The sequence below is a fragment of the Theropithecus gelada genome, chromosome 10 (assembly GCF_003255815.1).
Source record: "Theropithecus gelada isolate Dixy chromosome 10, Tgel_1.0, whole genome shotgun sequence".
NCBI lineage: Eukaryota > Metazoa > Chordata > Mammalia > Primates > Cercopithecidae > Theropithecus > Theropithecus gelada.
This window is the reverse complement of record NC_037678.1, coordinates 17,642,969-17,660,495: the sequence shown is the minus strand read 5'-3', so window position 1 is coordinate 17,660,495 and position 17,527 is coordinate 17,642,969. Positions and strand designations below refer to the sequence as shown.

General features: G+C 45.6%; 2 protein-coding genes across 4 annotated transcripts in view; one reads left to right on the top strand and one right to left on the bottom strand.

Moving 5' to 3' along the window:
* Positions 1-4,936, top strand: part of TIMP3 (TIMP metallopeptidase inhibitor 3) — a 62,587-nt gene extending 57,651 nt beyond the window's left edge. For both annotated transcript variants that reach the window (XM_025398722.1, XM_025398724.1), the window contains one exon: positions 1,097-4,936. In XM_025398722.1, coding sequence (XP_025254507.1) covers positions 1,097-1,294 — 198 coding nt within the window. In that variant the 3' untranslated portion in view covers positions 1,295-4,936. The remainder of the gene's footprint in view (positions 1-1,096) is intronic.
* The window catches only part of SYN3 (synapsin III), a 548,825-nt gene that overhangs the window by 352,573 nt on the left and 178,725 nt on the right, over positions 1-17,527 (bottom strand). Inside the window, exons 5-6 of one of the 2 annotated variants that reach the window (XM_025398719.1) lie at positions 10,837-10,993; positions 6,813-6,902 (exon numbers count right to left, since the gene is read on the bottom strand). In XM_025398719.1, coding sequence (XP_025254504.1) covers positions 6,813-6,902; positions 10,837-10,993 — 247 coding nt within the window. Of the gene's footprint in view, positions 1-6,812; positions 6,903-10,836; positions 10,997-17,527 lie in introns of both variants that reach the window. The other variant, XM_025398718.1, reaches the window with a different exon arrangement.

The following is a 17,527-nucleotide window of genomic DNA, read 5'->3' as shown; positions in this document are numbered from 1 at the left end:
GTATGAGCAGACACAGTAAGGAATGTTGCCCCAGGCGGGGCAGTGAGGAAGGCAGGGAAGGAAGAATGCCTTTCTGCTGTAATGGGCTGCCTCCATGATGACCACTTGCAAGCTGCTGGGGCATGAGGGCTCTTGAGTCCCTGGCCCCACCTGGCAGTTCAGGGCTGTAGGTATAGGATCCTGACAGTGGCAGGTTCTGCCAAGTGGTTTCAAGTGGGCTCACCCTGGTAGCTGACTCATAAGTCAGGTGGGCAAATGGGCCCAGGACTACAGAGACCAGATGCTACAGAAAGTCTTTCTTCAACCAAGCCCATCCCCCTGACCCAAGTATAGGGCCAAGGTACAGCCTTCCTGCTGTTGTGGGAAGTTGGGCCATTCTCTCATTTCATCTTCAAAACAATCCTGTGTGGTTTTAATTACTATGATCTCCATTCTGCAGATGAGAGCTCAGAGAACTTAAGTAACTAGCCCTAGATCCCACAGTTCACTGAATCTGGTTTCCAACCTAGGGCAGCTAGACTCCAAAGTTTATACTGTAACCTTTCTAATTCCTCAATTTCCTAAAACAACCGAGATCTCCTATCTATCTGAGATGAAAAAGCCCTCTCAATGGTCTAATTCTGTTACTTACTGGCTGTGTGACCTGCAGCAAGTTACTTAACCTCTCCGAGCCTCCTATTTCTTTATCTGTAAAAAGGGAGATAAAACTGTGATGAGAATTAAAGAGAATACTATCAAAGCACTTATCAAAATGTCTATTTCTTTATCTGTAAAAAGGGAGATAAAACTGTGATGAGAATTAAAGAGAATACTGTCAAAGCACTTATCAAAATGTCTATTTCTTTATCTGTAAAAAGGGAGATAAAACTGTGATGAGAATTAAAGAGAATACTATCAAAGCACTTATCAGAATGTCTGTGAGATAGTAGGTGCTCAACAAATGTTCGCTAGTGCTATTTATATTATTATCACTGAGAGACTGACATGGCTAGGCTTCCCCTGCAGTGGCCCCAGGGTCTGAATCCAGGCTCGGCAGCCTCAGGCCTGGGCATACCATGGCAGATTCCATCAACTGCTGCCTGTTATCTAATTGCAGATCAAGTCCTGCTACTACCTGCCTTGCTTTGTTACTTCCAAGAACGAGTGTCTCTGGACCGACATGCTCTCCAATTTCGGCTACCCTGGCTACCAGTCCAAACACTATGCCTGCATCCGGCAGAAGGGCGGCTACTGCAGCTGGTACCGAGGATGGGCCCCCCCGGACAAAAGCATCATCAATGCCACAGACCCCTGAACGCCAGACCCTGCCCCACCTCACTTCCCTCCCTTCCCGCTGAGCTTCCCTCGGACACTAACTCCTCCCAGATGATGACAATGAAATTAGTGCCTGTTTTCTTGCAAATTTAGCACTTGGAACACTTAAAGAAAGGTCTATGCTATCATATGGGGTTTACTGGGAACTATCCTCCTGGCCCCACCCTGCCCCTTCTTTTTGGTTTTGACATCACTCATTTCCACCTGGGAATTTCTGGTGCCATGCCAGAAAGAATGAGGAACCTGTATTCCTCTTCTTCGTGATAACATAATCTCTATTTTTTTAGGAAAACAAAAATGAAAAACTACTCCAGTTGGGGATTGTAATTCCCACCCCTCTTGCTTCTTCCCCACCTCACCATCTCCCAGACCCTCTTCCCTTTGTCCTTCTCCTCCAGTACATAAAGGACACAGACAAGGAAGTGGCTGAAAGGCCAACCATTTCAGGATCAGTCAAAGGCAGCAAGCAGATAGACTCGAGGTGTGTGAAAGATCTTACACACCAGGAACTGCCACTGCATGTCCCAACCAGACTGTCTGTCTGTGTCTGCATGTAAGAGTGAGGGAGGGAAGGAAGGAACTACAAGAGAGTCGGAGATGACGCAGCACACACGCAGTTCCCCAGCCCAGTGATGCTTGCATTGACCAGATGTTCCTGAGTCTGGAGCAAGCACCCAGGCCAGAATAACAGAGCTTTCTTAGTTGGTGAAGACTTAAACATCTGCCTGAGGTCAGGAGGCAATTTGCCTGCCTTGTACAAAAGCTCAGGTGAAAGACTGAGATGAATGTCTTTCCTCTCCCTTCCTCCCACCAGATTTCCTCCTGGAAAACTCTTTGGTAGATTTGGCCGGGAGCTTGCTTTTATGTAAATTGGTGAAATACACACATCTTACACTACCCACAGATATAGCCAAGTAGATTTGGGTAGAGGATACTATTTCCAGAATAGTGTTTAGCTCACCTAGGGGGATATGTTTGTATACACATTTGCATATACCCACATGGGGACATAAGCTAATTTTTTTACAGGACACAGAATTCTGTTCAATGCTGTTAAATATGCCAATAGTTTAATCTCTTCTATTTTGTTGTCGTTGCTTGTTTGAAGAAAATCATGACATTCCAAGTTGACATTTTTTTTTTCATTTTAATTAAAATTTGAAATTCTGAACACCGTCAGCACCCTCTCTTCCCTATCACAGGTCATCTGACCCCTGTCCGTCTCCTTTTCTCTGCTTCATGTTTGGGGGCCTTCCTTTTAACTGCCTTCCTGGCTTGGCTCAGATGGCAGATGAGAGTGTAGTCATGGGCCTGGGCACAGGAGGGAGAGCTGCAGCGTCCTGCCTCGGGTGGAGGGACACCTCTCCTGGGTGTGGAGACAGCTTGGTCCCCTTTCCCTAGCTTCCCGGTGGGTGAATGCCACCTCCTGAGATCCTCACCTCTTGGAATTAAAATTGTTGGTCACTGGGGAAAGCCTGAGTTTGCAACCAGTTGTAGGGTTTCTGTTGTGTTTGTTTTTTTTTTTTAAAATAAAACTATAATATAAATTCTCCTATTAAATAAAATTATTTTAAGTTTTAGTGTCAAAAGTGAGATGCTGAGACTAGGTGATAATGTATATTTTACGGGGGGGGTGGTAGGATGGTGACATTGAACATGATTGCTCTCTGTCTCTTTTTTCGGCTTATGGGTATTTATCTTCTATTAGTATTTGTATCTTCAGTTCATTCCACTTTAGGAAACAGAGCTGCCAATTGAAACAGGAGAAGAAAAAAAAAAAAAGCAGCAGACAACACATTGTAGTGTCTTGCACACACACAAGTGCCCAGGCAAGGTGCTTGGCAGAACCCCAGAGCGGGAAGACAGTACAGGCATCGGGTTTCCTTGGGATCAGTTTCATTACCATGTACCTTTCCCTCTGCGGTCATGCCATTTGGCAGGGGGAGAATGGGAGGCTTGGCCTTCTGTGTGAGGCAGAGGCAGTGTGAGCAGAAGAAGCTGAGGCCGGCAGGTCAGTGGTTTTGAAGGGATGAGCCCAGACTTGATGTTTTGGGATTGTCCTTATCTTCACCTCAAGGTCTCGCATGGTGGGGCCCCTGACTAACCTACACAAGCTCCCTCCCACGAGGGGACATCAGTGTCTTCTCTGTGGGGCATCTGGCCATTCACACTCCCTGGGGTGGTCAGCCCCTCTCACACAAGGAGGAACTTGGGTGAAGGCTGAGCGTGAGGCACCTGACGTTTCCCTGCAGAGTCGATAAATTAGCAGAACCACAGCTCCATCTGTTAGGCTTTGGTGAGGAGGCCCTGGGCAAAGAAGGGTCTTTTGCAAAGCGATGTCAGAGGGCGGTTTTGAGCTTTCTATAAGCTATAGCTTTTTTATTTCACCCGTTCACTTACTGTATAATTTAAAGTCATTTATGTAGCTGAGACACTTCTGTATTTCAATCATATCGTAAACATTTTATTTTGCTAAATCTTGTGTCATGTGTAGGCTGTAATATGTGTACATTGTGTTTAAGAGAAAAAAAATGAAACCCACATGCCGCCATTTTCCTGAATCAAATTCTACAGTGGAATGGAGAGGAAAATACTTCTAGGCAAGCAGCTAGACTGGTGAATTGGGGGAACTAGAAGGAACTAGTAACTGAGACTCCTCCAGCCTCCTCCCTATTGGAATCCCAATTGTTCCTGGAGTAGGAAAAATGTTTAAAGTACATTCATGTTCTTGTTCTGTGTCACCCGGCCCTGGGCAGTCTACCATTTACTTCACCCCAAGTCCTGTTGCCCATCCAGTTGGGAAGCCATGATTTTTCTAAGAATCCAGGGCCATAGGAGATACAATTCCAAGTTCTCGCTGCCTCCTTTGGGTATCTCTTCTGCCTGCCAATCAAGGAAGCTCCACGCCCAGGCTCTCAGCTCTCAGGCCAGTGCTCTGCTCTGTCCAGGGTAGGTAATACCGAGAGACTCCTGTCTTTTACCCTCCCCTAGTTCCAGACCAGCCTCATGGTGGCAACATGGTTCTTGAACAATTAAAGAAACAAGACTTTTTGTAATAGCTCTGTCTAGGGGAAACTGTGGCCTGCAGGAGACACTACCCTTCCGTGCCCCAGACCTCTGTCTTGCACGTGACAGCTGACAGCCAAGATGGCTTCTGGCTACCTAAGGTAAACATGTCACTAGAGTATTTTTATCAGAGAGAAACATTATAACAATCTGATGGCAAAAGCAAAACGAAATGGGGGAAAGTAGGGGAGGTGGATGTGATAACAACTTCCAAATTGACTCTTTGGAGGCAAGAGGAACGGAAGAACTTGGAAAATAGGTTTTGCTTTGGGGGTAGGGGCTTCTTAGATTCTCCCACCACCCGCCTTTCCCTTTAGCCAGTCTGCTGTCCTGAAACCCAGAAGTGATGGAGAGAAACCAACCAGAGATCTCGAACCCTGTCTAGAAGGAATGTATTTGTTGCTAAATTTTGTAGCACTGTTTACAGTTTTCCTCCATGTTATTTATGAATTTTATATTCCGTGAATGTATATTGTCTTGTAATGTTGCATAATGTTCACTTTTTATAGTGTGTCCTTTATTCTAAACAGTAAAGTGGTTTTATTTCTATCACACATCTGCTGTCTCTTGCCTTGTTGTGTTCTGACCGCCACGGGGAGTTATGTACATGCCAGCAGGCCTTGGAAGTCTGTCCCCAGCTCCAGGCCTGGACACGTCCCTCCCTCCATGCACTGCTACGGCCTGGCCCCACCCCGCTCCAGTCCTTTTCCCTTGCAGAAGGAATCTCAGGAGAGGTGCCCTGCCTTGACTTTGCTCCCTGATTCTATTGCTCGAGTCCTCCCTAGTTCTGCTGAATCTGGATCTATTAATACACCTGTACCTAATCACCTGTTGGTGGTACAAGGACCCCAGACTGGAGTCCTCACTCAGCTCTCCTTGTTTTCTTCCTAAGAATCCCAACCTGGTGGAGGTGGGGAGGGGTGGACTGCAAACTGCAGTCCTTGATGTCAATTGCCTGCTTGAAATTCCAAGTATGGCTTGGCCTAGTTGGGAACACCAGGAACTCATGAGGTCTCACGACAGCTGGCGACCTTTTCCCAGAGCTTATAACAACCTCCTTTCAGAGTTTACAGCAGGGCCTGTCACTGTCAATGGGCTGGGCTGGCTGCAGACCCCTCGCCCGACTTTCAAACCGCCACTGACAATGTTCCAGGTTTTCACCCTTGTTTTAAAGCTACTCCTACCATAGGCCAGGTACGGCACTTTATATACAGGATCTCATGAAATCCCGACTACTCAATGAGGTTGCTCCACAATCAACCATGGTTTTTACCTGAAGAAGTTGAGGCTCACAGAGATAAAGTCATTTTCCTGAGACCCAATGTATAGACAGAACTGGGATTCAAATTCAGGCTGGTTTGATAATGACCTCTGAATCTTCCCCACTGCAAGGATGCATACAATAAGGAAAATCCAGGGTTTCGGGTTATGCTGGGTTTCACATGTGCCCTTCTTATCTCAGCCAGCATGTTCTGGATTCTGTGACTCTTGCCCGATCAGATATAGGGGAAAGATCATCAATAGAAAATTCTGCTTGGTTAGAGTGATTCCTCCTGCAACCTGCAGTCCTAACCATCAGTGTCTTCAAACAGGACTGTCTAGCCAGCAGCCTGAGCTTGGACTCTACAAACAGCCACAGTAAGTCCCCAGCTGGGACTATGGGATACCCTATTCATTATTCTGTTCCCAAAGACTCATTCCTTGCAAGGCCAAGCGCAGGGTCACGGCCTTGAATTCCTTTGACCAGTTTAAGAAGACCACCAACTATGCAAGCAGACATGTTTGCAGGCTCTTTCCTGCTGCTCAGACCTCCTCCCCACAACACTTTCTGGCTTCAGGTGGAGAACCCTTCACCTCATTCAAAAAGACATTCACCTCTTCCACCCAGGTATCCTCCAAATGGGAGGCTGTACCACACACTCTGAGCTAAGCCCTAAATGCTTCCCAGAGGAGAGCTCAGGTGCATTCACAAATTGGAAAGTGAAGAGGACATATAAGGACACTGCCCTTCAACCACCAATGCAAATAAAATATTAATATTACTGCTTTTTATTAAAATATGAGTTGAAATCAGGTTCCACAAAAGGCTCAAGTAAAACAACATCTCACCTTGAAAACACCTTTTACCTTTATAACCAGCCTCTGGCTCCAACATGCCCCCAGAACTTGTCCCCTGATTTGCGGAAAATCTCCAAGGTCCAAGGAATGTGGTACACCTTTGTCATTTGCCCTACTGCCCGAACTTCACCTGGAGAGATGATTTCCCTTAGGAAATCCAGGCACTCCCACAGGACACTGTGACTCCACCTTAGAGTCTGCGTGGTCAGTGTACAACCCCTAGAGTCCACCTCCTTCATCCAAAGGGACTGAGGACAAGACACCTGTATTCACTCCACATCACGCAAAGAAACAGAGTAAAAAAGGGCACTCACCATTGGCTTATGGTTGGGGAAAAATGTTTGCTCCACAAGCGGGAACTTCTCAGGACCCAGGGAATGGAAGATCTTAATGAGTTGAGAGAACTAGGATAGAAGAGGAGAGAATGTTGATCAACCATTGTTACCCAGTAGGGCAAAACCTCCCACTTGATCTGAGGCCTCAAGCATCGACTGTTCTGAGCTAAGCTTCAGTAGGTGCTCCCTGCCTATAGGATAGAGACCAGATTCCTTGGCTGGACATTCATCCTCTCCATCATCCAGCCATGTTAACCCCTCCATTTCTGCCCAAGACCTAGTAAGTAGGCAGCACACTGGGTTCAGTTCAACCATATTTAATGAGCACTTACTACAGCCTCAGCATTTCACATAAGGTCCTTCTCCACCTGCTGATGTTCATGCCCTGCTCCTTGCTTGCAATGTCTTCTTTCTAGAGAGGCAGCTTTGCATGGTAATTGATGGTGTTAGATGTGGATCCAGCCTCCCTGGGTTCTAATTCTTGCTTTGCCACTTACTAGCTGTATAACCTGGGAAGTCAACTCAGGTTTCTGAGCTTTGGTTTCTTCACTTGTAAACTGGAGATCCAACCTCATGGGATTGTTGTAAGGATACAGTGTGCCAAAGGCAGTGCTTTGTTCACAGCAATGTTAAAATGCTAGGTGTTATTATTAATAAATATTTTCTCTGCTGTTGCAACCCCTCTCATTTCCAACAGCTCAAGCCACATTCCTTCCCACTGCTCTCCTCCTGCTTCAACACTTGCTTGTTTTGCCAGATATTAGCTATTGTCTCCAGAGCTCGAAGGTGAGCTCTATCACTATGCTTTATTATCGGAGCAACAAGCTGAACATGGGGGGCAAGGGCTGAGGGAAGACAGGCTGCAGGTGCATGGCTGTGATACTAATGTCTTGCTGGAGGGAAGCATAGTGGGTGATGGGACCTGGAAGGGAGAGAGAGTAGGGAGTCAGGATGATTCCCTGGAGCAGATGACATAAGAGAAGGAGAAAGGGCCCTCCAGGTGTGCACTGAGACTAGTGTGTGCTGGAGACCCTCTGCAGCTGCCATGCTGTGGTGTCAGTTGCAGGTGATGATGAGAGAGACGAGGTCAAAGCGTGATCCATCACGGACCACCAGCCTTAAAGGCCTGACCAGAAAGCTTAGAATTCACCCAGAAGATGAAGGAGAGCTGCTGGTGGATATAAGCAGAGAAGAGCAAATCAGATTCTGAACAAGGTAAAGGAATCAACTGGAATTTGTGGTCCCATGTGGATGCCCAGTGGCTAAAGGAGTGGCCAAGCTGACTTGGAGGTCACTCAATACTAAGAGCCTGGACACTGAAAACAGAGTAACTAGGAACTTTCTGCATCCACCCAGGACTGGTTTGCAAACCCCTGGGGGGTGGCCTTCAGATGCAGCACAACAGGGGGTCAACTTGGAAGGTTTAGGAGAACTCAGAAATATGGAAAATGATACGTGTGTGTGGGGTCCCCCATTTTGCAGACAAGGAAATTGGAGTCCAGAAAGGGAGAGTGATTCCACAGGTAAGCACATGAGTTTTGAAGAGGCCTAGCTCTATCACTTACTACTAGCTATGTAAGCCTCAGTTTCCTCATCTGTAAGATAGAGATATTAGCACTCCTACTCATAAGGGTGCTGAGAATTAAACACAATATGCATGTTAAGGGCTCAGGATAGTGCACAGTTAGTTCTGATGAATGGTGGTTGCTACTATCGTGGTAACTGCAGAAAAAGGTGGGGAAGGGCTAACACCATCTAGGACCCTTTCCTAACAGTGGGACTTGAAAATCTTGGATGCCATTGGCCAAAAAGCCCAGTTAGGGCAGAATGAGAAGGAGACCAGGGCCATGACAATAGTGGTAAAGTCTACCCATACCTATTAAATTAATGCATGTAGCCATTCAGTAAGTACTGAGTGTCCCAACTCTACATGGAACTTGTTTCAAGTACCGAAGGCAGTGATAATTTTTACCATTTATTGAGTGTGTACTTTGTGCCAGCCACATTCTAAGCACTTTCATCTATTAAATCATAACCCTACCAGGAAGGCTCTATTACTATCACCACTTTCTAAATAAGGAAGCTAAGTTCAGAGAGGTTAAGGGGGTTGCTCAAGGTAGCACAATTCATAAGTGGAGAAGCCTGGACCTAGGAATCTGGCTTCAGAGCTCACACTCTCAACTACGACCCTACACCACTGGGTGGTCACACAGAGAGACAGCAAAACACCACAGACCAGACAGCTATGAGCTTCACAGAGCACAATCTACATACCCCCCAGCTTCCACATTACCCATCCTCTTTCCATCCTTGATCTTCCCCCTTGTCACTGATCACAGGACATATTGCATATGTATTAAAGCACCACACATGCCCCTGCTCACTAGAATGTAAGATTTATGGGGCAGGGATTTTGGTCTGAGCTGTTCACTGCTATGTTTCTAGGACTTAGGACAGTACCGGAAACACAGTAAGTGCCCAAGAAGTATTTGTTGCGTGAATGAATAACTTCTAATCATAGAGACAGACAATGTACAAACGAATGGATGAATTTATCATTCTAGGTGGAGATAAGTATCTAGGAAAAAAATAAAGCAGGGTAAGGGATTTGAGAGTGCTTGAGCAAGTGGAGGAGTGGTATTTTTTTTTTTTCTCTTTTGAGACAGAGTCTTGCTCTGTCTCCAGGCTGGAGTGCAGTGGCCGATCTGGGCTCTCTGCAACCTTCACCTCCCAAGTTCAAGTGATTCTCCTGCCTCAGCCTCCCAAGTAGCTGGGACTACAGGCATGCGCCACCACGCCCAGCTGATTTTTATGTTTTTAGTAGAGATGGTGTTTCATCATGTTGGCCAGCATGGTCTCGATCTCTTGACTTCGTGATCCACCTGCCTCGGCCTCCCAAAGTGCTGGGATTACATACGTGAGCTATCATGCTGGGCTGAGGAGTAGTATTTTAAGAGGTCTTTCTTATAGGTAACATTTGGATGGAAACTCAAATAAATGAAATGAATGACTGAAACTAAGGAATAAAAGAAGAGAAATTAAATGTTAGGTGTTGGGGATAGATGGCTCAAGTTTTGGCCTCACCACTCACTGAGCAAGTTCCTTAACTGAGCTTCTGTCTCTGTAAAACGAAGGCGTGACACTCACTTCACATGCGAATGACAGTATGAGTGCCAGGTAGCATAGTTTTCTGGGACATAGTAAGTGCTCAATAAATGGGGTCTGCTGTTAACAACAATAATGATAGAATGTTCATAAAACAATATGGCACATCTTTATGACTAATGTTATAATGTAACACTATATCATAATATGTTGTTATATAATAACATGTTTGTTATATATTAATAGTATATATTGTATCACTGTATTATATATATTACAAAGATCAATTATTATTACATATATGTAATATATATGTTACATGTAACATGCATAATATATAATATGTATATATTAATATATACGTATTTATTTATTATAAAGTTTTTTTTTGAGATGGAGTTTCACTATTGTTGCCCAGGCTGGAATGCAACGGCACGATCTCGGCTCACTACAACCTCTGCCTCCTGGGGTCAAGGGATTCTCCTGCCTCAGCCTCCCAAGTAGCTGGGATTACAGTGGGATTACAGGGATGCGCCACCACGCCTGGCTAATTTTGTATTTTTAGCAGAGATGGGGTTTCTCCATGTCAGTCAGGCTGGTCTCCAACTACCAACCTCAGGTGATCCGCCTGCCTTGGCCTCCCAGTGTGCTGGGATTACAGGCATGAGCCACCGTGCCCGGTGTATAAATATTTATCATAATAATATATAAAATATAACATTAATATAATTGTTAGGCAACAATTCCAATAAGAGCCCTAGGATCCAAGTTCAGTTCAGTTGCTTAAATAAGAATTTTTACTACTGAGGCCTCCATGCTAGGGAGTGGGCTTGTCGCAGAGTGGAAGGCTACCCACCGCCTCCCAGATCCCTCCAGGTCAGCCTGCCCTGTCACCTACCACCCAGGGCTTGCTGCAGAAGTTGTAGACAGAGTAGAGAGAGTTGACAGCAGGCAGCCCTCCATACTGCAGGCCGATGACCAGGCTGCGGTAATCTTCCCCCAGGGCCATGCTGTAGGCGTGCTGGCGGACCAGGATGAAGTCTGGCTTGAAGGATCTGCTGAGAGAGCCAAGAGCCGTGTTACCACACTGGGGCACTGATGAAACACCAGGGCGTCCGGCCACAGCTTGCTGGGGATGATAGTACTGACTGCAGGCCGGCAGCTTAGTTCAGAACGGGGAGAGGGTAGGGGATGAGGGCGGTTACGTGCAAAGGCACAGCTACTCCACCATCAAGTCAAAGGGCTGGAAGCACTATATACGTTCTCTCTCTCTCTCTCTCTCTTAAAGGCTCTTTCCTAAATTCCCTACATTGAATATGTATTTCACTTGCAACCAGAAAAAAATATATCAAATAACTCAGTGAATCGACTGAGATTCTGCAAGGTATCACGCACTCTACTGAATGTATGTATTATCTATGGTGAGGACAACTGCCCTAGGAGGTGAGTGTTGTCATCAACTCCCATTTCACAAACGAGCACCCTGAGCCTCAGGAAGACTAAGTCACGCGTTCAAAAAGATACGCTGCAGAGAGGCAGTAGGGCCGGGTCTGTGTAGCCTCACAGCTCCAGCTCTTGTTCCTGCAGATCTCAAATCAACCAACACGTCTTGTTTTTTGTTGTTCAAGTAGCCACCTCTGGAAAGCAGCAAGAGTATGGATTTGATGGCCAAGTCCATGCCAGGCTATTTGCTAGGTCTCTCTACAGATAGGATCCTGATAAGTGCTCACAAACAGACTTGGGTAAAGGTCTGGACCATCTCCCTATTTTATAGATGGAAACACTGCAGCCCAGGGAAGTTATGAACTTTTCGAATCACAAAGCTCGGGAGCAGGAGAGCCGCATTTGAACTCAGGTCATCTGGCTCCAAGTCCACATGCTTTTGACTCCATCACAGGGCCCCAGGAGGATTCACACATTGTTTGATTCATACCGCCAAAGATCAAACTATTTTTGGATTCCTTACTTTTAAATCACACACAAAAAATCAGTCTCACTGTAGAAATGATGCTGACATTCAAAAGGGTATGACAGTATTCGTATCACTCTGTGGTTAGGGTTAGGGTTAGAATCTTGGAATTACAGCAACAGTGATGGAAGAAGGAATGAAGGGAGACTGTGGGTGTGTCTCTGACAGGCAATAAGGTGCACTTACTGCTTTCTATTTTGCAGAGACAGGGTCTGGCTATGTTGCCCCGGCTGGGGCAATAGGGAGCACTTATAACCGTTTGCTACTTTTATCTGATTTTAAAAGTAATACACACTCCTTGTGCATAACAAAATAAAAATTCCTTGGCATGTACAAAGAAGTAAACAAAGTACCCACAATTTTACAATGCAGAGGAAACTCCTAACAACCTTTGTATATACATTTTTGATCCAATGATCAATTTCAATGTATATAGTATGCATTCACATTCATAATTGCTCCATACTTTCTATTAGTTGATTTTAATGTTTTCCACATAATAGTATAGTGTAAATATTTCTCTCTACCACCAAAAATATCTTCCAAAATATAATTTTTAATTTCTACACAATAGTTCACTGAATGATATATCATAATTAAGTCAACCAATCATTTACTATTATCATATAGGCTATTTCCAATATGTTACATACAAATCAGTGCCATTATTTTAAATTATTTTCATAAGATAGATCCTAAGAAGTGGGATTAATGGATTAAAGAGTATAAGCTTTTTGTAAGATACCCCAAAAAAGTCCCCTTTTTAAGGTACATCTCACAAATTGTTTTTGAGTGTCCATCTCATTACAGCCTCACCAGCACTGCAGTTTTTGAAAAATACTGTTTTTCAATTTGACAACAGAATTCCCCCTCAAAAGACACCCTGTATCCTGCTATTGTTTGAGTTTGCATTTCTCCGATTCTAGTGAAATTAAACACTTTTTATTAACCATCTGCATTTTCTTTTCTGTAAAAGTCTGTTCACATCCTTTTCCATTCAAAACAAAATAGGGCCTCTGGTTTCCTACTGAGGTGAGTTCTGTGTATTAAGGATACTGCCCTTTATCCATCATGTGTGGCAATGTTTTTACTAGATGCTTGTCTGTTTTTTTTTTTTTTTTTAAATGGATGTGCATCTTAAAAAACAACATATAAATACATTGTCCATGACCTCGGTTCTGACAATGAGACTTCCACTCCGCCCTGGCAGCGTGGGTTCCATCACAGACAGCAGTGGCAGCGAAGGATAAGACATCCTTCTCCATGAGGAAATAATGAAAGGTCTCTTGCCTCCTATTTTTTCCCCCGTTGCTGAGAATTCATAAGAGAGACATGGGAAAAACAAAGAATACCAAACCTGGCTATCTAGAAGAGGAGGATGTCCTTCCAAGACGACCTTCCAAGAGGAGAATCCCATGACTTGTTTTGGGATGCTCGACTCTGGCTCCAGGTATTATGGTGCTCTCTCTCTCCAGGGCTTCCAAAACTCACCTCTAAATCAGAACCTTTCTGATTCCTCAAAATAAAAGTAGCAGGCAGCTCCTCGTTGTCTTTACAGATTTGGAAATCTACCTCAAGATCCCATATTCAAAGTGCTCTTGCAAAATTATACATCACTCCTCTGTTTTAAACCCTCAAAAGGCTTCTCTCTTTCTGACAAGAGATCATTAGCGCCTTATCATGGCTACAGGGTCCCACATGGGTTGGCCCCTGCCTGCCACTCCATCCTCATTTTCTTCTCTTTTTACAAAATTATTATTTTTTGAGACAGGGTCTCACTCTGTTGCCCAGGCTGCAGTGCAGTGGCGTCATCACACTCACTGCAGCCTCAAACTCCTGGGCTCAAGCAATCCTCCCATGTCAGCCTCCCAAGTAGCTAGGACTACAGGTGCGCACCACCACATCCAGCTAATTTTTTTTTTTTTTTTTTTTTTTTTGGTAGAGATGAGATTTTGCTGTTACCCAGACTGGTCTTGAACTTCTGAACTTAAGTGATCCTCCTGCCTCAGGTTCCCAAAGTGTTGGAATTACAGGCATGAACCACCCTGCCCAGGCTTCCACCTTCATTTTCTATCTTTCTCCCCTCCCTCACTGCCACGCAAGCCACACTGACCACCTTCCCTTCCTTCAATTTCCTGGATGCTCTTCTCCCACACTGTGTGTAGGTGCCTTGCCTCAAAGCCATCGTTCTATCTACTCTATCAAAATTTGCCCCAACCCTCATTTTGCCCTATTTTCTTTATTCATGGCTCTGTGACAATTTTATTTCTCCTGTTTGTTTGATTAGTTGCTTAACTGTCTAGTTCTCTTCTCTAAAGATGTCAGCTCAATGGGAACAGAGGACTTGACTGTCTTGAACAAAATAGGCCTTAAAACTGTTTTTAAATGAATGATTGCATTAATAGATGCATATATAAACACATGAATAAATGAATGAACATGATGTGAAATGGCCACTGGAAAGGTGAGGGATCACTTTCCCTGTGGTCCTAGAGAAAAAAACTAGACTGATAGACAAAGTAGCCAGGAGACAGCGAGTTGCCCCTTATAGGGCTGTCTTACAAGGTAACAAGTAACACTACGAAGAAATTCATAACCACAGGGAATTCAAGTTGGCTGCCATGACCTCTTAAGAGTATCAGATCTAACATGTGAAAAATAACCACTTCCCATGCACAATATATCAGGTCAAACCAGGCATGTGTTACAGTTTGAATTCTGCCATTCACTGCTACAGAAGGCACAGAGTCCTTCTTGAAAGTCTAGGGTATGATGGATTTACAATGCCCATAGAGAAATTACTGACTTGAGCTGGGCAACCTGTGGCATTCAGTTCCTCCCTCTGTACCCAGCACCCCAGGTTCTCTATCTGGCCAGGGGGTGGCCAAGTCCTGCAGTCACCCCAATATTTAAGGTTGTGACGTCCGGTAGTTACCAAACCCTGACAGTGGGCCAAGCACTCTGGCAAAGGTTGGAGATCCCAAGATGACAGGGATGATTCCTGCTTTTAAGAAACTCACAACCCAACAGGAGTTGGGTGCAACATGCCCTAAGCACTATTTTTTTTTTTTTTTTTTTTTTTTTTGAGAGACAGAGTCTGGCTCTGTTGCCCAGGCTGGCGTGCAATGGTGCGATCTTGGCTTACTGCAGTCTCCGCCTCCTGGGTTCAGGCAATTCTCCCGTCTCAACCTCTGGAGTAGCTGGGATTACAGGCACGTGCACCCGCACCCGGCTAATTTTTGTACTTTCAGGAGAGACAGGGTTTTGCCATTTTGACCAGGCTAGTTTCAAACTCCTGACCTCAGGTGATCCGCCTGCCTCAGCCTCCCAAAGTGCTGGGATTACAGACGTGAGCCACTATGCCCGGCCAGCATTTGTTAAATTAACAAAGGAGGGACTGAGTGGGTGAGTGAGCGAGTGAGTGAAATAACTGAGGCATGTACAAGGGGCAAAGGTGGCCCAAAGGATGGATTCAACTCTGTTAAGGGATGAGTGTGAGCGAGTGTGTGCTGGAAGGCTTGGTCTTAAAAGCCGAGGTTTGTCAAGTGAGTTGGGCTTGGAGAGTATTTCAGGCAGGGGGAAGACACCTGCGACTGAATGAATGTGCCCTTGTGGTTGGGGGTGTAGTGGACTGTGCTGGTTTTATCTGCTCTGTACCCCTCCTTTTTCTAGAAACAGAGCCCATGGGGAAATCCTCTCTGATCAGAGAACCACATTTTCCTGGGCTGTAACTGGTCTAAGGATGGAACCCCTGATGTAAAATGGGCCTGTGAGAACATTCTCAGGCGTGTTGTATCTGAGCTACGGAAGACAGGAGTGGCCAGCGACACTGAAGTAATGTAAGCTGGGCTGATGGGAGACCATTTTCTGTTACATGAAGAAATCCCATTTGTAGTAGAAGTGCCAGCTGGGAACAGAGGTAAGGAGGGAGGCAACACACCTGTCAATATTAGATGAGCCAGCCAAATGCAGTGGCTCAGGCTTGTAATCCCAGCATTTTGGGAGGCCAAGGCAGGCGGATCACTTGAGGCCAGGAGTTTGAGACCAGCCTGGCCAATGTGGCAAAAACCCATCTCTACAAAAAATATATTTAAAAAAATTAGCTGGGCATAGTGGCGCACACCTGCAACTCCAGCTACCTGGGAGGCTGGGGCACAAGAACTGCTTGAACCAGGGAGGCAGAGGTTGCAGTGAGCTGAGATCATGCCACTACACTACAACCTGAGCGACAGAGGGAGAATCTGTTTCAAAAAAAAAAAAAAAAGAAAGAAAGAAAAAGAAAAAAAAGAAAAGAAATCCCCCAACCCTTTAAGCCCCTTCCTTCTCTTCCTGCCGTGGAGTCCCACTGAGCCCATGACCTGGGTCTCTCGTGCCTGGGTAAGGTCTCCTTTAATCTCACACAAACTGGCACATCCTGGCCACAAGCTGTAGCTGGGTTTTCTTGTTATATCACCTTTAACCTTAATATGAGCTATAATATTTGGGTTCCTGATCCCAAGTCTTTCTCAGAAGTGGCTGTTGACGCTTGAGAGGAAATCAAGGACAAGAAATAATTAATGGTAAAGATGGGACAGGTGACGCGTCACTGGGGGATTACTGAATGCTTCCGGCAGCGTCAAAAAGCTGGAGGCCAGAGGTGAAGTGACTCTTAACCATTGGAGAAGTGTAATAATTCCCCCAAATATGCTGAGGCCTGTGGTGGCAAGAACAGCTCTTGGCTGGGCTTTGCCTGAGACCTAAGTTAATGAGCAGAAGCCTCATTATTCTCAGTCACTTGACCACCATTTCGTAACTGTCCCCTGGTCCCCAAGAGCCAAGTTGGCAAAGGGTGATGTTCATGCTGATTTTGTTCACATGCTGAGACCCATCACACCCAGAGTTCATTCCAGCCAGGCCTGGGAAGGCTCCAGACTTTCTGACGTCCATGTCAACTGGCAGAGAGACTTCACGTTTTCTCTTAACTGTCTCCACACTCTCCCTAACACTCCACCTTGGAAAGCTCAACCTTGGGTAGCAAATCTGGGGGGAAGGGGACACAGGGAACCAAGTAAACCAGCGAACGGGGATGGGGAATTCAAAACATTGAAACAAGCTCCATACTCCTGCAGACTTAGGGTGATCGCTATTCTGTAAGGATCAAGCCGGGGAAATGTGCATGCTTTGCAGACGGAGGGGTTTAAATCGCCCATATGGAAGGACTTTGGGAATTAGTGATGCTTCCCGCCAGCCCGAGGACTGCAAGAAATTAGCCCAGGCCAAAAAGAAATTAGGTGGCAGCCAACCAAGAATCTGGTGAGGAGCAGACAACAGGATGCAGGAGGGAGGCCTGTGGGGCCCCCACGGCAGCTGCCAGATGCACACCGGTGGGGAAGGGGCCCGGTGGGGTTTACAGACAGCCCAGCTCTCTGTTGAATCCGGGGGCCCTCTTTGTAAAGTGCGAGGAGGTTAATAAAACACAGACACGAGTTGCTGGAGGAAGGAAGCTTCCTCGTCTCTTGTTTCAGCCTCAGAATCCTGGTATCTTTATCCTGGTCTCTTCCTTCCCTGTCACTTCAGAGACTAAATCCGTGAATCTCTGTCCTTGCTCTATCCTATTCCTCCTGGTCACCCTGGGAACCCC